Raw genomic sequence first — 24,119 nt, 5'->3', positions numbered from 1 at the left:
CAAATTGAATATAACATGATGGGTTGTTACTAATTTTAGAAAAATGTTTGAAATTTTTTTTCAATCGAATCATATAGAACTTCAAAGTCCAAAATATTTGAAGAAGATAGAATTTTCGAGATTGATGTTTTGTAGTAGCAAATGATACAAGATTCAATGTTCCTATAGTTCGGTCATTACGTGATTTTCTTACATTTGATGGTTTATTCTCACGATCAAAATTTCATTTCACCATTGTTTACCACAAAGAAGACAAAGGGAAGGCCATAGCTGAAACCCACCAAGATTAACATTCCTGTTTAAATCACAAATCCCCAATGATTATTCTACCCACCCAAAAAAATAAAAAAATAAAAAATTCCACAATCATTAACCAAACAATAACAAAAAAATTGAAGTCATTTAGATTGAAACTCCTAAAAAAAAATTATAAATAATAAAAAAAAATTTAAAAAAAAGGCAGGCACGTCAGGTTCAGGGACTATGTATGTTAATAGCATGGACTTACCAAATTCAACATATTTTGTTGGAAACTTATTGTTAATTCTGTGCATGAAAACTCTTGGGGAGGATGAAGTTATTAGATGCAAAATCATGGAGAGGACAACCAACCCACTTCCTACTTTTTCCCTTATGACTCTCTCGCTTAAATCTAGAGACCAAAACCCAGATATGCTGTTCATAAAATCTTCAACTACGACCTTTATGAACAAATATATTCCAAGCCAGAGTGATATTGCAGCGACATGGCTGATTGTTGAGGAGGGAATGATCCAGTTCAGAAGATTAACAACGAAAGCACCAGCATACAGGGGAAACCAAAAGTACCAATCTTCAAGCAATCAAGGGGGGAAAAAAAAAATTTAGAAGTTTTTAGCTTAGCGGTTGATTAAAATGATGCAATAAAAATGAAAAGGGGTGGTGAAATAAAGAGTACCAGGATCGTTTAACTGTACCGATGCAGAGTAAGCAAATAGGGTAGCCATTAGTAGACAACACAAGCTATATAGCTTCTTGGGTGCTGCCATTTTCTGCTCTTCCAAGAGTTACAGAAATGGAGGTCGTTTTAGTGTGCAACTGAGCAGTTTCCTTCTTTCTTTTTCTATTTTTGTATCCGAATCTGATTATTGTAGTGGAAGGATTGGATTTGTTACAGTCAACGGCTTCTAGAAGCTCTGAAAAATTTTGATCTGTCTAATTCTTTGCATATCATTAGTCCCTAGTACAATTTGCTCCGTTTAATTCTTGTTTGATCTTGAATTCTTTATTGGCAAGAGGATTCAGATCCTCTCCCATTTCAATTGGAAAATGGAGATTATGTGAATCTCTTTCTGAGGGGTTTGGAAATAAAGTTTGCAGATCACATTTGTTTATTATTTTTTTAGGTCCCAAGTTGATCAACAAAAGTAGCATTTCAAAGCTGATTTGCCATGTCATAAATGGAATTCTGAACTTAAAAAAAAAAAAAAAAGTTTCATAATTCTAAAGATTTTTTATTTTATTTTTAAAAATTTTTGATAGTGGGAAAGTTGTATATTATTGTTATTGATTATCCAAATAGATTAGATGGATGACCAAATCAGCAATTCCTGGAATTTACCCTCTACGCCTACTTTTCTTTGCTTAAGTTATACTTTTAGTTGGGTGTGGAGGGAGAGGGCCACTCTGTCACACCGATAACTGAATTGAGATTAAAAAAAAAAAAAAAAAAAAAATTGAGTGAGGCATGGAGGCAGATAGAGCATAGGCACATGGGGCAGTGGCCACTTTCCTTTTGTTTTTGTTTTTGTTTTGTTGTTGTTGTTGTTTTTTTTTTTTTTTTTTTTTTTTTTTTTGTTTTGGTTGTCCTCATGGACAGTGGGTTTGGAGTGACATCAAATATATATATTATAATAAGAATAATATTATTAGATCGATTTTTGTTCTATAGTAAAAATAATATTATTACATCGATCTAATAGGAAAATGTCGTAAGATAATCCAGATTATGGCTTACCAATTGAAAATAAAGTTTGAGACATACATGCCAATATTTCTAATCTACTTTGGCAGTTCTGCTCCATACATTATGTTATGTCACATGCATGGAAGAGGGTCAGTACCAGTCAATATTATTGTTAACCAAAAACATGATTGTCTTCTTTTTGAAGTCATGGGTTTTAGTCTTCTTTGTCTCCTTGTTTTTAGTGGTCCATCACTTTGTTAGCGAGGCTCAGTTGAGGCTTAAGATTTAAGACCATAAATAGTAACTATTTCAAATTCAAGTTTCTTTTTGTTCATGGTGTTATAAACTTCTTCTTCAAGAACACCAAAAAGGGCAATTATGTCAGATAATTAAGGAAACAAAATAAGGGTTTTGAAGCCTGCTGAAAATGATCCACATAGTTTGAATTATAAGGTTTTGACCAATATGTAGAAAAATTGTTAGGATTTTCAAAGGTAACTGTTGGAAAATCATTCATCCATGTCTGCCCTCCACTCCCTAATTATGAGTTCAGTTCTTGGCTGTTATATATGATTGGAAGCATGAGCTTACATCTTCATTGGCTTAGACTAAAGTCTTTGGCTTATCACGTAAGGTTTCTAATAATAAGAAGAGCTCAACTCATCAACCAAAAATGTATATTTATAAAAACCCAAAACAAATTTTATATCTATGTTCAACTTGTAAATGTAAATGAAAATAAAATATAATATAATAAGGTCATCAATCAAAGAGAAAATGAAAGACAAATGTGACCTAAAATCATCCAAAAAAGAAAAGAGAAAAGAAAACATCTGAAGTCAAACACAAAGCCAAATCTACCACACAACATAGATGATCACGAATATAATATCCCATCACAATGGTAAACTTTAGGTTAAACAACCAGGTCATAAAATACTGAGGGCAATTAAGATAATGATTTAAAAAAAATATATATCAAAGATTATGAAATATTGAGAGCAATGAAGAAACGCTGAGGAAATAAACTCCTTAACCTCCACAAATCACGTGGGAAGAGAAAGAGATGCGGTGGTGGGCCAAGTTTACAGCAAGGCCATTTGCCGTGGCCCATGGGTTTTCTTTTTGGCATTGATTAATGTAAACGTGTCCTTCATTCTATGCCCCTCTGTTTCTAGCTATGATTCGGAAGAAGCTCTATTATTGCACTTGAACCAGTCACAGTTGAGACGGTCCACTCTACAGTTTCTAATAATGCACCCAACAGAGAAAAAAAAAAAAAAAAAAATCCTAAAAAGAAATAAAAAGAGGCAAGTCAAAAAGCGCTCTCAAAAACCATTTAGATATTTGGCCTGCTTACCAATTCATACTTCTGTGAAATTGTGCCCCTTTGATGGAGATGTTGTCCACTCTTTTGCTAAAGCAAACAGAAACCAACAAAGAAACAAAAGAGGAGGAAAGAAAGATTTCATGCATGTTATTCCTTTGGAGAAGAACTTGAATGGCTCAGCTTCCTCCAAATTTTTGTATTGAAAATGGAGGGGACCCACTTAAAAGTTTGATTAAGATTGGAATTGGATTTATGAGAGGCAAATTATAGCATTGATGAGAATCAAGTGGGTTATATTTTATCGTCAAATATTCTTTTGTAATAAAATAGTTTTACTTGGACAACCAAACCGACCCTGGGACCAGCTTTGAAATCTTTATGGTCTTGCTTTGCCTTTGGAATATAAATAAAGCTTTGATTTTGGTGAAGCTGCTTATATCTTCATCTAAATCTTTACACTCCATTTTTTGTGTATTTGATTTATGAACCACCTCATCTCTCCCTCCATAATTAAATGAATAGTTAAAAAGGAAAATAAAAAATAAAAAAGCTTGGAGTGCAGTAGAAGCAATTCTAATCTTTTCCCTAGGAAGGACATAAATAATAACATTAAAAAATGTAGAATTTCAAGATGCAATGGTCATGGTCATGGCACGGTTCCATCAAGTAGCTGTAGAGCCATGTTGTGAAGTTTTCAGCTTATTTTTTTCAGAAAAAAAAAAAGAAGTTTTCAGCTTATTTCTATTACTTTATTTTATTCATTTGTATATATATATATAATACACATTTTTATTTAACTATTGTTTCACATATCCACCAATTGGAGTACGTGGCACTCTCTTTTTATTTATTTATTTATGTTTTTTTTGTGCCAATACGACGAGGAATTAAATATAGTTGTTTATTACCAAACCGTTAATTGTGAGGGTATTATTGTATTATTAAATCAACTTAGCTTTCCATGTCTATTCCAAGTCAACAATTAAAGACTTAAATTGGAATATTTTTAAGTTTGGGAAAAAAGGAAGGGGAAAAAAAATAAAAAATAAAAAAAACAAAACATGCAAGAACTTCATACATCGATCCAAATACGTACATATCCATCACCATCATTGCACAATATGGGAAGGTCGCTTTAAAGCCTAGAAAATCTAGCAACGGTCCCAACAAACAGCAATAACATAAAAAGAAAGTTTACCCAAAAACAAAATTGAAAAAAAAAAAAAAAAAAAACAAAGGAATTTGAAACAAAAAAAAAAAAAAAAATTGATGAGAGACAAGCCGAAATAAGGCGTGCCTGTTTGATAACTGAGAAAAAGTTTATCAGGAGGAAAGAGAATATTTTCAGAAGCAAAAGAACATGCAAATTCTTAGACCCACAAAACATATAATCATCGAAAGCATGGATGGACAAAAACTGGTAAAGTAGAAACACAGCCCATGAGCCATCAGACGCTTTAATTTTAAATTTAAAATTTTTAAATTTCATTTATTTATTTATTTTCTTTCTATTATTTTTTTAAAGTGGGTGTCTTGTGGGTGGGTTTCCTTTACTTTTACAAATTAAAGCGGCACTGGTACTAATAATTTCTTCCCTGTTACTCTCTGTTCACTGGTTCCCTTGATGCTTGACACCGGAGCACCCATTCAATCATTTTCGGGGCACTCGTGGGCTTAAAAAATATGAGATAAGCAGATGGGTTTTTTTGTGGAGCTCTCAGTCTCAGATTACTCAGTTTTTAGTGAGTTTGTTTTATTTTAACTGTTTTTGTTTTCAAGTTCTTGAGTTGGGTATATAGAATATCCTTTGTGTTTTTTTTTCTTTGCTTGTTTGTCATGTTTTTTTCTTGGAATTTATTTTGTGGGCTTTTGTCTGGGTCTTGATCTGTTAGTTTGGATATGGAGGAGACAAGAAGAATTCTTATTTTGCTTTTGAATGCCTTTTGAGGCTTTGCATAGAAATTTTTTCTTGCAGTCTCTCTGCAACTGTTTTCTTATGTATCTTTCTGCTATTCTTTCCAGCTTTAGTCTACCTATTCCACCCCTAGCTTAGAGAGAATTTGTTGGCTGGGCTGGTAATTAATTATTGTTCCTTTGTGGAATTCTATATATTTTGGAGAATGTACTTTCTCAAAATTTAGGGTTACTGGAATACATCTCGAAAGCTCAGCTTGTGACATTTTATTTTATGTTCATAAGGAAATAAAGTTGTATTGGAGTGGAAGCTTCTGCTTTCAAAACAGAACACCATACTTTTTCCAAATTTCTGTATCTTCTGTAATTTTCGAAGGAAAGAATTTTTAGTGCAGAATATATCCTTAAAAAGGGTCCACAGAAGTTGTTTTATGTTGCGTCTTGTTTGAAGAACGCAAGAAGCTCTTGTCAATCATGGCTGAAATTAGGCTTACAAGGGTAGAACAAGGCCAAACCAAGATTAGAAATGTCCCAATTGCTGTAACCCCAGAAGGTTTCTGGTGTTGTCCTTCTCCTGTTGTGTTTCAAAAGACCCTTAAATCGCAGAACACCCTGAACAAGCCCAAGCCCTCCTCTCCACCACCCAAGACCACTCCCCAAAAGAAACACACCCCATTAAGTGAGAGAAGGACAACCTTTACTCCATCAAGATCAGGAGTTATTTCCGATGGTCAACGGCCATTTCACACTGAGACCACTGAGGTACCTGCTCTTAGTGCACCCGTGGTTACAGAGAGAGCACCAAAACCAAAAGTTGATGCTTTGCCAAGGAAGGTAGCAATTGAGTTTGGTGAGCCTGGAACCAGTGATATGAAGGTGATTTTAATTGGAAGGCAAGGATTTTGTGTGAAGTTGAGTGTTCATAAGAATGTCCTCATAGAGCATAGCAGTTTCTTTGCTGATAAACTATCTGACGAGCAGTCTAGTTTATCCTGCCTGGAAATTGATGATTGTGAGGATGTTGAAATATATGTTGAGACTGTGGGGCTGATGTATTGCAAAGAAATGAAGCAAAGGCTGATGAAGCAAAGTGTCTCGCGTGTACTCCGCATTCTCAAGGTGAATAATGTAACTTTGTGATCAATTTATGTAATAGTTTATCTCCTTTGACTGCTGCATATATATAATTTCGTTTAGATTATGCATATCTGATGAGACATCTCCTATTATTATTTCAATTATTGTTTCATTGTTATGGTGTAGTCAAGTAGTTCTTTTCTATTATTGTTCATGCATTTCTGAATGTGAGAGTATAACCTATATTACGTTTCTTGGTAACTTCTATAGCAAATACCATCATCACTGTCTCAAATTTTTTTCTTTTGTTCATTTAAATTTGCTACTTGTTTTTACAGTAGGAATTACATATAATCAGGTTCACATTGTAGTGGAAAGAGAGTCTTGAAGCCTTGAGAAGATATCTGCTGTTTGTTCTTGTGTAGGGGAGTAATTCTCATTTAATGGGCAAGTTATTTATGAAATTTTTAGTAAAATGTTCGGTGCCCTTCAACTTAAAGATCGTTGTTTCTCAATGGGAGAGAAATGATGTTTGTCAATTATGACATTTCTAATAGGTTAGTTGATTGCAGAATATCTCTATGGCTGTGTTATATTTAGTTGATGCAAGCTGCAATTTATGCAATATGTAGGTTGGTCATGGCCTTTTTAGATGCAATCAGCAATAATTAAATCCCTTTTTTTGTTCCTTTTTATTTGTTTTATACAAAGAAAGAACATAACAATAAATTTTAATGGAGGAGAAAAAAAAAAAAAAAACGTTAAGTGTTACTTAATTCTACCTGGGATTTCCTGTATTTTCTTTATTATTTTTTAATTTTTAGCACAAACAGTCCCTACTGTTTTTTATGCTTGGAGGAGTTATTATGTTATTCCTACTAATGTTACATTTTACAATTAGTTCATGATACTTTTCCTTGAAGTTTATAGATGCAATGGTTGGGTAGAAGATTGATGAATTTCCTTTAAAATTTTATTCTGATTTTAATTTGTAATTTCATCTGCCATGTACCATCATATTGGAGCTTTTGGCTGCTGCATTTCCTGTTTGCTGATTGGCAATATTGCCACTAAATTATGTAGTTCTCAGTAGGAAAGTGGGGCTTTCTAAAGTTTGGAATTGACTTTGGATTAATTTTATGCAGTGAGAATTGGTCCTTTACTTTTTTCCTAGTTAGAATTGTAAGCTTCACTATGATCTTGAAAATATAGTTTGGTTGAGTAGGCCTCCTATATCCTGTATATGTATCCTATCTCTGCTTTCTACATAATTGCAGTTATTTACAGGTTGCAGAACTATTTGGCTTCAACTCATGCATTCACTCATCTTTAGAATACCTGGAAGCAGTCCCATGGGTTGGGGAAGAAGAAGAAGAGAAAGTAATCTCATCAATCCTAAGACTCCAAGGTGAAGGTATTGGTGTTACCCCGGTATTGAAGCGTGTCTCTTCAGACATTGTCAAACCCACTAAAGATACACTTTCTGAAATAATTGAACTTGTTCTTAAAAGCAATGAGGACAGAAGCCGGCGCGAAATGAAATCCGTTGTGCTAAAGCTCCTGAGGGAAAACAATGGTCTTCCAAGCTATGCAGGTTCTGTGGACATCTGCAATGAAACAATATATGGCTCATGCAGAAGTTGCTTGAATTCATTGTTGTCTCTTTTCAAGCAGGCTGCTGAACCAGATTTTGCTGATAAGCCCATGGACAGTAAAGATCCTGTGGTGAAGCAAATAGCTCTACAGTCTGATAATCTCTCATGGTTGCTTGAGATCTTAGCTGATAGGCAAGCAGCAGATGAATTTGCAGTATTATGGGCTAACCAGCAAGAACTAACAGTCCTACATGCAAAGCTGCCTTTAGTTTCTCGTTACCATGTCAGCTGTATTACGGCGAGACTGTTTGTTGGAATTGGAAGAGGGGAGCTGCTGCCATCAAAGGATACCCGTCAATTGTTGTTGCAGACGTGGTTACAGCCATTGATCAATGACTACAGCTGGTTACAACATGGGTGTAGATCATTTGATCGGAAGGTTGTGGAAGAAGGAATCGGTAGGACAATACTCACTCTGCCTCTAGAGGACCAGCAGAGTATTTTACTTTCTTGGTTGGGTAACTTTCTGAAGGCTGGTGATAACTGCCCAAACCTTCAGAGAGCCTTTGAAGTCTGGTGGCGCCGTACTTTTGTTAGACCATATGTCGAAGCACAAAGAAACTTGCTCCAGTCAGGTAAACTAAATGACTGCAGATCATAGTAGAAGTAAAGAAGTTATTACTGAAAAAAAGAGCGAGAGTAATAGTAATAATACTAATAATAGTAGTAATAAGTATGCAAATCTAATGGATGTTGTATTCCACAGTGCGTGAGGTTCACTGCAACATAAATGATCATGATCAGAGTAAACAAAGTGAAGAGAGTGTGTTGGATGGAGTATTTCCTTTTTCTGAGAGCTGACATGGTAAAGCCAAAAAAAAAAAAAAAAAAAGAATATATTGACCTGGTTTAGGTGAACTTTCTTCAAGTTGGATGCAATATTTCGTGTAAGAAACTGCTTTTGGATTAACGAATGTGGATTGTTTGCTTAATGTATAGAGTTTCTTGACAAGTGAGTTTGTTTGCAATGTACGAATACCATTGATGTGCTTCTTCTTCTCTTTATTTAAAGTGCTTGTATCTTCGGCCTGGGCCGGCCCAACTTTATTTGTGGCCCTATATGAGAAGGAAAAAATGGGCCTTTAAATTATATATGGTTTTTCTATATGAATAATATTTAAGTCAAGATATTAACAATGATATTATTTTATTTTCTATGTTTTAATTATGGTGAGAATGCATGTTTTTTGCCTGAAGATGACCTGCCTTAAAAAAGTAATCTATTGAATTGCTACTTTAGTTTCTTACTGTCAGACCAGACTTAGAGCTTAATTAGCATCACAAATGTTCTGATAAACAATTATGGGAGCTTGATTAGCGGGAAAAATAAAAAATAAAATAGAAAAGCCTATGACAGAACTTTGTTTGGAAATGGGCTTCAATAACAGATAAAGGAAGCGAGATTAAGGTCCAATCCCAAATGGGAAACACATGTGCTGGGCCTAAAAGAAAATGCACGCCTAATATTTGTAAGAAGAGTCGGTTGAAATTTCTTGTCGCCTTCAAATAAATGCTCGGTTTGGGTATCAGAATATTGTCACAGATGGAGTTAGTTTTGGTCATGGGACAGAAAAATAGCTGCTACCATCAACAAAGAGGTGTCTTTATTGTGGGTTCATGGACATATGTACCACACAAGAAAAATCCATCTTTTACATGCAAAGATCTGCATCTGCCTCTGCCCTCTCTGCCTCTGCTCCAGTCAGTCCCTCTCATTTTGTGTCCTGTCCCACTAAAAACAGAAATAAAATAATTTCAAAGTTACAATCTGATTCTAATATTTCACAGAATATTTCTTTCACATTTTCATACGTTTCATATCTGCTAATGTTTGATGCTAACACATTTTTCGAATATTTGACATATTTAAGATGAGATGAGAGAAAGAGCATTCTGGTACTTCTTAAATGTGTCTGTAGATTATCATACATATGGAATTGACTCTTCATATGCAATAAATCTCAAGTTGAGAGTGGTAGGACTAGTTTGTGACAATAATTCTCATTAATTCGATCTGCAGGTAAAAAAAAATTTGGAAAAATATACAACAATCTTTTCAACATTTATGAACTTCCTACTATCCATTTCTTTATTTCATTGTCTATGAAATTTATGTACTGCTATAACTGGTGTCTAGTAAAGATGTAGTATCTGATAATGGGGGAAAAAAGAAAAAAAAAAAAAGAAGAAGGTGTTTTGGTAACAAAATTACGAAAGGAAAGTTTCAAGGGTTTGACATCCAAGGCTTCTTTAAATTTATGATCTTGGAACAGTTACTATTGCCAAAAAGGTTTTCTGATGGCTTTCGTTTTCCCAGTTTCATCTAGCTAATTTCCTTATTCTCAATTTGTTTATTTATTTATTTTTAATTTTTTTGGGTAATTTATTGGTCCATTACTTACTCTTGTTACAGAAGTACACGTGTGTGCACGTGATATGAGACACAGAGTTATCCAATTCAAACATATTTTTTGCAGCTACATGGAGAGACTGTTCTTAGATGGGAAAAGTTTGGTTTGCATGGTATTTATTACTATTGAAAGATATTTTATAAAAATTTCAGTCTATATATTTCTATTTCCCTATGTATTGACTGAGTCTCTGGAAACTTCTAACCCATGAAAGATTGAATAAATTAATGAATTTTCCATTAATTCCTTTCTATCTAGATCATCGTGTTCATCAGAGGATTAAAATGCCCAGTGGTCCTTATAAATTTCTCGATCAAGATTTGAATGAGGCTCCATGATTCACACCCACCTTCACCGGCCCTTGATGCGGAGGTGGGGTCGGGTTCTAGACTTCTAGTTCTAGCCCATCTCATCAGTGAGAGCCCAGAAAGAAAAACTGAAAAAAAAAAAAAAAAAAAAACTCTTGCAAAAGGGTAACAATTTTAGCATATAATATGATTTAAATTTCAGACGCACATATATTACATATATGGTCCGATAGCCATAAAATTTAGTAAAAAGGAAAACAGAGAATTTTTTATATTATTCGAGTTCAAGTCCTCCTCCAAAGTCCAGACCAATCAAACTGACTTAAGTTCGATGGTCCAAAGGCCAAACCCCACTCAATTTCCTGATGTAAAGGGGTCCATAGTACAATACAAAGCATCTGGTTGGTATAGATGGTCTTTTGGATGGGTACCTATCTATCATTGTAGCTAGCTAAAACAAAAAAAGATTAAAAAAAAAATTAGAAGAAAAAAATGTGGGGTCCATTAATTACCAAGTTGATAAAATAATATATGTATATATATATATATATATCCTGCAGATTGTGAATTGGGGGTACAATGGGTATGGATGGAAAAGGAGGGTCGTTGTTCAATTAAAAAGTTTTTAAAGGACCCCCTCGAATAAATATTTCGTCAGTTTGTTCACGTTGATTTGTAATTTATGAGGCCAAACAAGACAAACAAACCATTCTGGAGTGTGAAATCCCTATCGGATTGAGCATCACAGATGGGCATTGGACGGAGCTCTCTCTCTCTCTCTCTCTCTCTTTCTCGGTCCAGGCCAGGTGTCATTGCACAGTAGTGTCTCAGACAAGGACACCCACCCGAAAGCTACATTTATATCCGCATTAAATAAGATTGAATAAATTTTTTTGAATATTTAAATTAAAAATGGGGGTATCTCTTTCTATTTTGCAGCTTCTTCATAAGCCCTTGTAAGCTTCAGGTCTCTCTCCCCCTTTTTTTTTTTTTTTTTTGGGTGATTTTTCCTTCTTTTCTTTTTACCCATTGAGATTTCTGTTACACCAAGGAGGTAAATTGTGCCGTCAAAGATTACATTTTGCATGGAAAATCTCAGCATTACTTTATTGGTCTTAACTTAGAAACCCTAACAACTAGAAGACCTAGAAGGAAAGTGCACACACATATACTGCGTTACAAGGAAAAAGAAAGAATTCCCTTAAAACATATACCCTCAAGCTTGACTTTAAGGGTAGAGAGTTACAAAGTTTTAATGGAATAGTTTGTTGTTTTATTTGTGATATATATTTCTCAAGAGTCAAGACCCAGATCCATCAAAGAGAGCTAGTGATATGTATATTTGTACATCTGAAAAGTAGAGCCGCTTTTTTAACCAGAAGAATATAAACAAACAAATCTGAAAGCGACACTTCTTTTCACCTAGAAATATGAAAGGGAAAGACTGATGAGCTCTATGGACTTTTATGGCTTTTCTTGAAGCTGTAGATCTAAGGCGTTATAGTCTCAAATTAATTACTGCCGCATTGTATATCATATAGATATATACATATATGTATGTCAAAAGACAAATATCATTTCTTACATGAACTTATGATTATATACATACAAATATACATACATTCATAAATACATACATATATATATATACACATAAAACCTTGAGCTCGACAGCGCTCAACTTGATTGTTGCAGCAGAACAACTTGGTTTAAATATCCAACCCAAGGAAGCAATATATATTGTTTTGGGTCAATTTTGTTTTGTTTCTCAAAGGAAAAGCAACATGTTAGGTAAGAAGTACTTGTTGCTTTGCATACTATTGATTGGGTTTCAAGGAATCGATATGGTATTGGTTTTCTGGTAATTAACAAAACTAAACCTACCCGACTTTACCAATCTTCCGAGGCTTGCTGGTCAGACTACATAAAATTGACTGGTTAGTATTAAGTGTATATATGAACCATTACCTTGCAGTAGTTGCACCATCCACTATAAAAGCCTAAAGCGCACAATTTATTTTATGCACTTATATTGTTGAATTCGCTTTTGCTATCTCCTTTTTACCAAACGCACGTTTCTTCTCAACCTAAGTAAAAATATGCAATTACTAAAATATTTATATCTTCGGTTTTGTTAATGTACAGGCATTATATATTTTGCTACTTAATATATATTACGTTAATTTCTATATGCGAGCGTAGAAATTAGCTAATTTTGCTTTTGTTAACTAAATTTTGATTAGATCTTCCACAAAAAGTCTGCCTGGTGTTCCACGAGGTGCACATATATAATCATTGCTGCGTTGATGATTCTGGGCATAACAATGCATCCTAAATATTATTATCTACTCTAAATTAGTATTAATGATTGTGATTGATTGTGAACTAGTACTTAATAATTCCCCATGTCCCAATTCTACGCTTATAATAGCTCTCGGCTAAAATTAATTGTGGAAAACTGATAATACAAGGATCATCCTTAGATATTGATATATTCTAATAGAAAAATAATTATAAGGATAACATTTCGCTTCGGCGAACTACAGAATTGAAGATTGATTTAGTTACGTCAATTATGTATGCATATATATTGCAGATAAATGATGACTATATGATCATGTAATAATATGAATAAGATGCTCTACCAGACTTCTTTCTAATTTCATAATTCCAGACCTCATCAAGTTGTTGATGATAACGATACAAAGAAAGTAATAGAACTGCATAGGCGCTATTTCCTTTTCAATCTACAATAATTTAGAATGTATGATGTGAAATTAATGGCTCTTTAAAGGATGAGTGTCAAGATTTTGTTGCCCTGATTAACTGTTGTGTTTGGCTAACCTAAACCATCTTTTGCTCATAGACACTAATCATTAGCATACCTTTGAATATTAAGAAATTTAAATTTAATTGAATAATTAGGAATGTTTCAAGAACATATACGAATGGTTAAACATACAAGATAGGAATTTATATATATATATATATATATATATTACATATACTTAGGTCAATTATCATAAATAATTGATGTAAGAGGGTGTTCGTTGAGTACTTTTGCCGTTTGGTATCTGATTACTTGTCAATATCATCAATACCAGGGTTCCTTGAGGTTCGTAACAAGTAGCAACTACTTTGCAATGGATGTAATTGCGATAAGGTTTTTTAGAAAGGATAAAACTTCTCGTTCCATTTTAATTTTGGAGAATAGTATTCTTATAGAATAATTTGAGAATCACCATAGAAATCTTCTTAGGCAAATGGAACTTTTTGATCGCCAATTGTTCTTTTCGATTCTTTCACACACACGTGATGTATAAAGTAGTATATAATTATTTGTACATTTTTTAAAAATTTTATTCAAAATAGTGTATAGGCTTACGACCAACAAGGGCTTCCGTAAATTCTAGTAAATCAGCTTAAATTTCGGAACAAATTAAGACTATTCGCTTTTATCTCTCCTTTCCAAAAATTAACAACAAAATTTTTGATGGAAACTAAACATTTTTGTAAGATTAAAAAAAAAAAGTCCTTTTAATTTAGGCAGGTTAGAGGTGTGGAGTTGGGATGCGTTAAATTCAAATTAAGTTGACTGTCTATTTACAATTTCCACCACCTTTAACAATCAATTAATAAATCAATCATGCATTGTTGAGCTTTTCGTTTAATTTCATACTCAAAATCATAGTCACAAAAATGTGAAAATAAATTTAAAACCCATCTCTAGGGCTTTTCATTTATTAAAATTAACATAAATAAGATAATTTAATCAACATCATCCCCTCACCCATTTTAGATTAAATCTAAAAACTTTCTTTCTCTCTCTACTCTCCCCCCATATCTGTCTAAAAATATAATCTTCATATTATTCTAGTAAATACTCCTATTAAGGTACAATACCCTATCCTTTCAAAAAAAAAAAAAAAAAAAAAAGGTACAATACCCTAGAGTACACAGAAGCAAAAGATAAAGATGTGCAAAAATACAATCTACTATACAATTACAATATTAGACCCATCAAGCTAGATAGCTAACTTAATGCTACGTTTTCGGTAATGTATTTTTTTTTTTCATTTTTTTTTTATATGTAGAATAAAAAGTTAAAAAAAAAAGTGAAAAAGAAAAAAAAAATAAAGAAAATTTTTTAAAAAAGAGTTTTTTTTTTCTTTTTTTGATTTTTTAATCTTAAGCTAAATATAATAGAAGTTCTAATATAATTTATCAGCCCCCATAGTCTCTCACAGAGAAAGAAGAAGTCTTCTCGGGCATGTTCCCGGCATGTCGTAGCCCTAGAGTGAGCGACACATCACCAGCAGTGGTCCCAAAGGTAATGAGGGTAGACCCTACACTGTCGGCATTACCCGAGGTGGTCCCGTAATCAGCTGCAACGATGCTGCCACGGCGACACGTGTCATCGGGAAGAACCCTATGGTGGTGGTGGTGGTGGTGGCGAAGATCAGAGGAGGAATCGAAACACTGGTGGGGGAGAGGAGTCGGCACGACCACCTCAGAGGCGGTGGTGTTGGACATAACGGTGTTGGAGGAGGAGTGCTGGTTGTTTGCTTGGTTTTCCGAGAAGGGTTGCCTATTGATTGCGAGAAGTGAAGGGTCGCTATCGGGAGCATTGAAATCGGATCTTTTGCCTGTTGGCGTAGTTGTTGTTGGTGCTGCTGCTGCTGTAGTCGGTGCTCCTGCTGGTGGTGCTGCTGCTGATGCTGATGCTGATGCTGATGCTGTTGTTGTTGATGGTGGTGTGGCAGATGTCGATGTGGGCATTGGAGTTTGTGCTGCGTGGCCACTGCTGCTGCTTTGGACGTTCCTAATTTCCCTTTCTCTTTCATCTGGCATGTCTTCTTCTTTGGTTTCTTGTTGGTACATCTCCTCCACCATGGGTTTCCACAATCGAACCCTGGCATTTATGAACCAGTTTGATACCTAACAAAAAGAAAACAGAAACAAATTCATACACATTAATTTTTAAGATTAATCATCACTCTATCTATCTCTCTTAATAACTAATTATAATAATAACAACCACCATTGCATTAATTTGAACCCTGTTAAGGATTAGGACCATCATTTAATTCCATGTAATGCTACAAGTAATGATATAATTATTTCGTGGACTGAGCAGAAGTTAATGAACCATGCAATTTATTTCTAGTCTTTTCAAGGGAAATGATTTTTATGGGCAGCCTTCGATCGACCTATATAAGCTCTTTATAATTTAGACATCATGATTGCTATGCGAGCAGACTAATTTAGCCTATATATGCCAGAAAGCCATCTGGACACTAGGATGGAATTATATATATGATCCTTAACTATTTTTTTCTTCCATGTTGAAGTAAATGTTCCTCATTATTGTTTCTGCCATATATTCTGAATATATAATTCTCCTTGAAAAATAATGAACTACTCATCTAAATTTCTTCTGAACAAGTATAAGCATGTTCAATGTAGAAATTTAATTTTTCTTTTTTTTTTTTGGAAGAAATATAGAGATTTAATTAAGTGTTATATATTGTTACACTTACTATGCATATCCAAATAGTTCAATGAAATTTTAGCCAAAAAAATATTTAATGAAATTGCATGCTTTGAATATATTTATTTATATTACTATATGTATTTGACATAAGTATTAGTATCTATATATATATATATATATTTAAATTTTGTTAAGGTAGTCAACCAACTAAATAATGTGTTCGAAAGGACTAATGATTTCTTTATTTATACTCATTAGAATATGAATTTTATCACTTGGTTATGATAATAAAATAACAAAGGAAATAATAATTGTTAGGTAATAAATTTTCCTAATTATCATTTTCAAAAAGAAGAATGCAAATTAAGCAAAGAGTAAAATATTGTTGAATGAAACTAATGAAACAGTAGACGAGGCTGCATGAACACGTAATGGCATACTGTCAAACAGTAAAACAAGCTTTATATACATGAAACGTTTTTAAATAAAGACAGCCTAAATAGCTTCAGCAAAAAAAAAAAAAAGACAGCCTAAATAGAAAAGTACGCAAATTAATATTGAGCCTTTATGGTTTCTATCGTGTGGTTGGAAGATCTCATTTGATAAGAGAGAGAGAGAGAGAGAGGAGAGAGAATGAAAGCTGCAAACTCTCATGTCTCATCTCTCCTATGTACTTGGTGCACTGCTCTTTTATTGTCTGTGGGGTTTCCTTTCTCTAAAGATCAGAATTTATGTCAAGGCTCCTAATAGAATCCAAAGACCAAAGTAAAGTTGTAGAAAGAAGTAGGAAGGAGAACACATTGTCTTTCTCTAAAAGAACCACTGAAAATCAAACTTAAAACCATGCAACAAGTTCATCTGAACCTACTGCTGGTCCCTTTGCTTCACTTGCAATATATGGTGTTTTAAAATATCCATTTTCTCTTTAAAATATCCATTTTCTCTCTTCTCCTTTTTAAAGATGTGGGATTAGTTTAAATGCACATTTACAATACAGGCAAAAAGGGCACATCATTGTATATGTATTGCTATGTAAGGAAAGAAAAGGAGTAGAGACTAAAGACTAGAGAATAGAGAGTAGGGAGGCGAGGACTAACCTGATTTCTGGATAAACCAGTCTGTCGTGCTAACAGATGCTTATCTGCATCGCTCGGGTACCTGAGAAAGAGACCAGAAAATGACATCAAAGTCCTTGCCTAAAACCGTATAAAGAGACATGAAGCTTTCTGTACCCCCAGATGGGATTGAACCTTTCTCTTTCTCTTGCTTTCTCTGCATGGGCGTGAGAATCTAAGAGAAGAAAGAAAGATCATACATCCACTACTAGAGTAGCTCTCTAGGTGTACCTTCAAGCAAAAGCAGACTACTACTGTACCGCTTACTCGCTGCTACATATATCTCATCTCTCTCTCTCTCTCTCTCTCTCTCTCTTTCTCTCTTAAGACTCAAATATACACAATGTGTTATCTTAAAGAGTGAAACAAAAATTGTAGTTTAATTAATGAAGCTCTTTTTCACAGCTTTTGACTGACGTCGAGACAACATCCAAGGACACTGTCCCTATTACTATTTTTTCTCTTTTATGCACTAATCGTAAAGAGCTTTTCGTTAACTAATTACAATAAAGTAACATTTATATAATGCGTACTACATATGCTTTTTTTTTTTTTTAAAATAATAATTTAGACATTATGTAAAAAACTGATATTCTTTTTTGTTCTTTTAAATAATAATAAAATAATATTAATAATAATGATACTAATAATGCAACAAAAAAAATTGCAGTGCAAAAGGCAGCCAACGTACGGATGAAGAAAATGCTCAAAAAGCCAGGCACGCAAAATGTTGACAGAACGTTCAGGCAAGCCTCTCTGTGGTCTCCAAGCTTCTTGTTCCATCATCCCCATTTGATGGAATGCTCTTTGCTGCCTCAGACTTTGTTCCAGCATTTTCAACCTCGGCGTTTCTCCTTTCGTTATTCCTGAGCTCCCTGCTCCGTCTTTCTCTCCCAGCAACTCACAGCTGTGCTTCAGCTGCGCCGATATCGCGTCTTTCAGACACCGGAAATGCCGCGACATCGCCTTCTGCGCTAGCGCTGTGTATGGAACCGCTGCTCCGAAACCCATCACCAGATCGAATGAATTCACCACCATTTGCATTTGTTCGCAGTAGTGATTATATCTCCGGTCCACCTGCAAGGCCAACCATATTATTATATGTATTTATTTTGTTTATTTTGATATTGTCACGATTTTCATGCTAAATAATTAACAAATTAAATTAGTGTAAAGAATTCCAAGTGGGTTCTTTTTTTCTTTTTATGTGTAATTTTATTTTAGAAATTTAATTATATGATTATGATTTGTGAATATATATAATCTTTTTATAAAAATTTCGAGGTGGTTACGCTCACCCACCCCAAAGGAAAAAGAGAGAGAGGAAGTAACAAAAAGAAATTTAAGTAACACGTCAATGGAAAAATAAAAGATACCAACTGATAGAAAGTCCATGTCAAGTGATATATATTAGAGAAGTGATTTAAAATTTATAGAAAAAGGACAACGATAGAGAGGGTGATTAAGAAGCCGCAATTGACAAAAGAAAAAATAGAAAGCAAAAATTAAAAACATGGGATGAGAAAGTGACAGCCATATATATATATATATACGACTAATGGAGTCGGAGAAAGAGAGATAAAAAGAGAGGTTATGTTGCTCTTAAAAAGAAACCCAAAATTGTAGAAAGAATTCGTGAATCCATGGCCTGGTACAGCGAAATGATTGTTAATTGAAAGTGGCAAGTAAAAATACCCATCTAATTTTTTTCTTTTTTTACCCCAGGCAATATAGAAAAAAAAAGAAAAAGAAAACAAGGACTCTCCACTGGTCAACTATGAAATATTATGAATGGGTTTCCTGGAATATTACTAGGTTGGGTATTGAAATCTCTTATAAACAATGGTACTCATAGCTGCTTGCTACGTAATATGGTGATGGCTAATTTTGTATACAAAGAAAATTGAAATCCATCTTCTCAATCAAAAAGATCATCCAATCTTAGCGAAAACTCATTCTTCTAATAGTACTCCCTCACATTTTTTACCAAACGTCAACTCGTACCCAATGTACAACCGAAACACTCCACCCTCCACTTCCACCAATTAATAAACAATCTTCAAAAATAAATTAATTAAAAAAACAAATTTGTATAATCAAAGCGTACCAACTTGGTCCTGTATAACCAACCCTATTGCCGGCTTTTCCCTAGATGAATGTGTAATTTTTTTAATTGACTACACAAGTCGCCGGAATTTTGTTCCGATGGTTTTGTATATAAAAAAAAGAAAAAAAGAAGAAGATTTAAAAAAAAAAAAAAAACAGTAGGCGTTTGACTCTTGAAGGAGAGAGAGGGATGAGAGAGAGAGAGAGAGAGATTACATGCCTCATCAAGCATGGATAATAGTTTGACCTTCCTTCTTTGATGCTCAATTCTATCAGCGGCTGACAGAGGAGGAACATCCTTTGACGAAGACGAAGAGCCTCCGCCGCCGCCGCCGCCACTACTACCTGGATTAGAACTAGGGTTTGTGTTGCTATTGTTGTTGTTGTTGTTGTTGTTCCTAGTGAATTTGTTCTTCTTGAACTGACCTCTACCAACACTGCAAAACTCTTCTAACAACTCCTGGGCTGCTTTCACATGCTTTGAATTCCTCAACACATTCACAACTCCTAACGACGAACCGAATCCCACATGAACCTGATGATGATTCTGACCCAATCCTCCTCCTCCTCCTTGCAAATGCAAATTCTTGTACGGATACTGAGCCGAACCCCCACCACCACCACCTCCTGCTTGATTGTAATACAATAAACCTCCCTCTCCGATTCTCAATTCCTCGGCTTTGGCGGCTTCCAAGTGTTGGAGAGACGAAGACAACGACAATGAAAGTCCTTGCCCTTCGACAACTCCACCGATTTCACTAGGGTTATTGAGTTGGGCAGCACTTGTAGCTCCTTCATGGCCAGTGTGATCCGGAACCCATGTATATTGACCGAAAGCCCCTCCTCCACCTGGTCCTCCAGATGCGGTGAAACCTGGAAGAGAAGTGGATGGATTAGGAAGAAGCATGTGGAGAGTAGAGGAGGTTGCAGCAGCAGCAGCAGGTGGAGGAGGTGAAGGCGATCTCGGCTGTGGATTCATTAGAAAAAGCTGCATGGCAGCAGCTGAGTCCGCATTAATACTTGGAATCTGATGGTGATGATGATGATGATGCTGCTGCTGCTGAGCTCCTATACTGTCACGGCTATTCTGATGATTCTTTGTATCTCCCAAGGGTCCGAGTAGCCCTCCCACCATGCCTTGTCGACTGCTTCCGTACCATTCGGCGGTCGCTGCAGCAGACTGTTGCTGCTGCTGCTGCTGCGGCGGTCTCGGCGACCGGAAACTGGGAGCCATCGGTTGTTCCAATAATTCTGCGGCCGTGGTAGCACTTTGTGGGAAATTGAACATCTCCGATAACATCCCGGCAGTTTCGTACACCGGTAAGCCTCCGGATTCTTCTTCATCTATACCGACTAATGGCAGAGGCGGCGGCTCGAAGCCTTGCACTCGAAGCTTCTCCCTGCGGATCTGCTGTGCTATGTGGTGTTGATGTTGTTGGTGCTGGTCATGGTGGTGGTGGGTCACCGCTGCTGCTGCCGATCTCTCGAAGCCGTTCGAGAAGCTGAAGATGCTTTGGTGGTAATCGTGGGACATAGAATTCGCAGAATTCGACTTGTTTGACACTGAAATTGAATGGTAACTCTTTGATGAGTTTGAGAGAATTGGCTCGACTATTGGTTGTTGTGTTGCTATTCCCATATCAAGCTCTTCTTCTTCATCATCATCTTCTTTGTTTTCCCACACCTTCCTTAAACCTTTACTGTGTAGAATTCAGAATCGATCGATCAGACACAAGCACAAATAAGCACCACCCATCGTGTAATTTGAGTCATCCATCAAAATTGTCCCAAAAAAAAAAAAAAAAAACACACACACACACACACACACACTCTTATCAGTATACACAATAAAGATATAACAATAGAAGTAGAAAAAATAAAGTATGAGATGGGTCTTTGTTGGTTTTGCTTTTTTGAAATTTTCTTCTTCTTTTCTTTCCTTTTTTTTATTTTGGGTTTAATTTGCCTTTATCATTTTCAGCTTTGTTCATCATTTATATAATTATATATACATATATATAAATATATTATACCTCTTGGAGTTGCAGAGTATGAAAGGATGTAAAGCTCTCAGACATCGTTTTCCCTTCTGTGGTATTGAAAGCTTCTTGAATTCTTTCTTTTCTCTCTCTCTGTGTTGTCGCTCTGTCTGTCGTCTCTTTCTTTCTCTTTCTCTCCTTTTCTTTCTCTTTGTTGCTCTTTGCAGTGAGTGTTTTTTTTTTTTTTTTTTCTTTTTTTTTTGCAAAGAGAGATAGAAATGGAAGTTGCAAATTATAAAATAAAAATGGAGGCTTTGAGAGGGCACTGATATCTCTCTCAAAGCAAACGCACCCGAAAGGGAGAAAAAAGAGAGAGAGAGAGAGAGAGAAGAGGTCGCTATTCTTCTTCTTCTTCTACTTCTTCACCATTATTTTATATCTAATTTAATTTGATTCTTCCATATATAACGAATAAAAGAATTTTATAAGAAATACACGAAGAAAAAACCAAAAGAAAAATAAAAGGGCAAAAAAGAAAAAAAGAAAAAACCTTTATTTTTTTTATATCTTTCGTGAATGACCGTAATGACCTTGTGTATATCCTCATAAATTGAGAGTAGTTTAGTCCACGTAGATATCAAAGTCACCCGTGTAAAATCTTTATATTTTTCCAACAGCAAAAAAAATTAGTATTAGTATTATTATTATGGACAAAAATAGTTTTGATTCAGTGTGAAATGACGGAATTGCCATTTTCGAATGTCGGCTATTATTGTCATTTTATGTTGAAGGCTTTGGAAACCAACGCAAACTACGGAATAAAATAAAGATAAGGTCAGTACAAAGTCATCTCAATGATCCAAACTACCACCGTCCCCTGCTGTACGTAAAAGACCATGATACCCATGCCAATCATTATAAGAAACACGAAATAATGTTAGTTGGTAAGGGTTATTTGGGAAAATACAAAATGGGTTCGAAATGCATTAATAAACCCAACCATAGAAAAGAGAGATGGAGAAACAGAGCCGAAGAGCGATTTTTATTAAAAAGGAAAGCCCACAAGTAAAAGATGGGTGGCACGTGCGAAGGGTTGGGCTCAGGACAAGTTTGGTTTGTGTGGGAGATATAAGGTCTGAAAGCCACATATAACCGCTTTATGGTTTGGCAATGTCAAGATGGGCATGTTCCCCTTACCCTTTAGGTATGTCCACAATTTGATTTTTACAGATGTTTTTTGTGCTTTTGTTTTTTTTTTTAAATAGTTTTTACCATGACATTAAAATATAACACACGTGTGAGTATAACCATATATATATATATATATATATCAATAATCTTACACCACCAAACTATTCATCCAATTTATTTATTAAATAATATGAATTAAGATATATATATATATATATATTTAAATGAATTAAGATATTATTGATTGATATATTTATACAACTTAAAAATAAATTAAAAAATTTTTAAATTGATAAATAAATAAATTAAATATTATTAAATTATTTGATAAATATTTTGAAAACTCTAGCATTTAGATATATATTTATATGTATTGGAATATTAATATTGGATGGTTAAATTTGAATTCAATATCTGTATAATATAACTTTTTAATAATTTCTTTCCAGAAAAAAAAAAGAAAAAAAAGAAAGACTTTTTAGTAGTTTGTTCTAATTTTGTATGTTAATTAGTCGAATCACATGCTACGATTATCCTGCACAAGTACCAGCAGATGGGATTCTACAATATTCGTTATGCGGAAGAAACAGTTCTTATTTTCTTTCACATTTATTTTGGATTTTTATAGATCATTATTACTTTTTGTATGGTTGTATTAATTCTGAATTTTGATATGCTATCTAGTTCTGATAATTCTTTTTTTTGCCTTCACATAAAATAAACGAGTAGATTTTGACATGCAAGATTTTGTTACATTCTCTATAATATTGCATTAATCGATTTCTGACAAATCAAAATTGCTCAATGAATGGTAAGAGACAACATTATTTTCCATTCACATATATAAAATTTGAATTCTGATATTGTTAATTCATATTATAGAAAATTACAAAGAGATGATGAGAAAGATTTGAAACGTGGAAATAATGAGATATATATATATCATGAACAATTTGTTGGTAACTAGAAAACTAACAAATTTTGCTATCATCAATTCAAGATATGTATCTGGAATTAATTATCGATAGGCAAGGTTTTGGATTCGAATAATCTTTAAATAAATACACATGTTTAATGTTTCATTGTTGAACTAATTGTATTTCAATTTATATAATATAATCCTAAAAATGAAAACAAATATCACAGAAATTGTTATCGGCTTGAGCTCATGCAGGAGAATTTTTTTATTTTTTATTTTATTTTTTTCACTATGATTTTTTGTTCTTTTATAATTTAATTTCTTAAAGCACCAACCTTGTAATCTTTAAATTAAATATCAGAGCTTTCATGGGGGCCGAGAGGGAGGAGGAATTTGTTTGTCGGCGTTATCTGCAAGTTTGCTAAAAACTGTTTGATAAAGAAGTGTAATTAAGAATGGTTATTTTGAATATGTTTCCAAATTGGGTGCTAAAGGAATATTGATTTCATATAACTCTCTTTCAAAAGAAAACAAAGTTAATTAATTGACAAGCAAGCTATTAAGCAAGCCATGTGAATTTTTCAGCCCTTGCAGCTTTTTATTTTTATTTTTATTTTTTTGTTTGTTCATGGAAATCATGCAGGACGTACCATTACAGGCTTGTTTCTTTTTATT

At 34.2% G+C, this 24,119-nt stretch overlaps 3 protein-coding genes and 1 long non-coding RNA gene across 5 annotated transcripts; 2 read left to right on the top strand and 2 right to left on the bottom strand.

Moving 5' to 3' along the window:
- Window positions 1-89: 89 nt before the first annotated feature.
- On the bottom strand, window positions 90-1,335 carry LOC107424829 (uncharacterized). The gene is made up of 2 exons (XM_016034704.4): window positions 938-1,335; window positions 90-832 (listed from the first exon to the last, which is right to left on the bottom strand). The coding sequence occupies exons 1-2, from the start codon at window positions 1,026-1,028 to the stop codon at window positions 417-419; spliced, it is 507 nt and encodes a 168-aa protein (XP_015890190.3). The 5' UTR covers window positions 1,029-1,335; the 3' UTR covers window positions 90-416.
- Window positions 1,336-4,497: 3,162 nt separating this feature from the next.
- LOC107424853 (BTB/POZ domain-containing protein At3g50780) lies at window positions 4,498-9,071 on the top strand. The gene is made up of 3 exons (XM_016034737.4): window positions 4,498-6,308; window positions 7,554-8,496; window positions 8,628-9,071. Exons 1-3 carry the CDS (start codon window positions 5,664-5,666, stop codon window positions 8,720-8,722), a joined length of 1,683 nt encoding a protein of 560 aa, XP_015890223.2. The 5' UTR covers window positions 4,498-5,663; the 3' UTR covers window positions 8,723-9,071.
- A 5,027-nt stretch (window positions 9,072-14,098) lies between these two features.
- On the top strand, window positions 14,099-14,632 carry LOC125423792 (uncharacterized). Its single transcript, XR_007242439.2, has 2 exons — window positions 14,099-14,534; window positions 14,578-14,632. It is a non-coding gene; the product is annotated as an uncharacterized LOC125423792 (long non-coding RNA).
- On the bottom strand, window positions 14,343-21,781 carry LOC107424833 (BEL1-like homeodomain protein 2). 2 transcript variants are annotated; one of them, XM_048478966.2, is made up of 5 exons: window positions 21,389-21,781; window positions 19,576-21,055; window positions 17,941-18,326; window positions 17,232-17,292; window positions 14,343-15,578 (listed from the first exon to the last, which is right to left on the bottom strand). In XM_048478966.2, exons 2-5 carry the CDS (start codon window positions 20,992-20,994, stop codon window positions 14,865-14,867), a joined length of 2,580 nt encoding a protein of 859 aa, XP_048334923.2. In that variant the 5' UTR covers window positions 20,995-21,055; window positions 21,389-21,781; the 3' UTR covers window positions 14,343-14,864. The 2 variants fall into 2 exon arrangements, with proteins under 2 accessions (XP_048334923.2, XP_048334924.2); XM_048478967.2 differs by having other exon boundaries at window positions 19,576-21,050.
- Between the last annotated feature and the right edge of the window lie 2,338 nt (window positions 21,782-24,119).

The sequence above is a fragment of the Ziziphus jujuba genome, chromosome 7 (assembly GCF_031755915.1).
Source record: "Ziziphus jujuba cultivar Dongzao chromosome 7, ASM3175591v1".
Taxonomy (NCBI): domain Eukaryota; kingdom Viridiplantae; phylum Streptophyta; class Magnoliopsida; order Rosales; family Rhamnaceae; genus Ziziphus; species Ziziphus jujuba.
This window is presented reverse-complemented; position numbering and strand designations above follow the sequence as displayed.

Coding starts and splice junctions, on each gene's coding strand:
- LOC107424829 (XM_016034704.4), bottom strand. CDS start 1,028: ATGGCAGCACCCAAGAAGCTATATAGCTTGTGTTGTCTACTAATGGCT. Junction 833..937: donor GGTACAGTTAAACGATCCTG/GTACTCTTTATT, acceptor GATTGCTTGAAG/ATTGGTACTTTTGGTTTCCC.
- LOC107424853 (XM_016034737.4), top strand. CDS start 5,664: ATGGCTGAAATTAGGCTTACAAGGGTAGAACAAGGCCAAACCAAGATT. Junction 6,309..7,553: donor GTGTACTCCGCATTCTCAAG/GTGAATAATGTA, acceptor AGTTATTTACAG/GTTGCAGAACTATTTGGCTT. Junction 8,497..8,627: donor AAGAAACTTGCTCCAGTCAG/GTAAACTAAATG, acceptor TGTATTCCACAG/TGCGTGAGGTTCACTGCAAC.
- LOC107424833 (XM_048478966.2), bottom strand. CDS start 20,994: ATGGGAATAGCAACACAACAACCAATAGTCGAGCCAATTCTCTCAAAC. Junction 17,293..17,940: donor TTTGAGCATTTTCTTCATCC/GTACGTTGGCTG, acceptor TCTCTTTCTCAG/GTACCCGAGCGATGCAGATA. Junction 15,579..17,231: donor CTGGTTTATCCAGAAATCAG/GTTAGTCCTCGC, acceptor TCTTTTTGTTAG/GTATCAAACTGGTTCATAAA.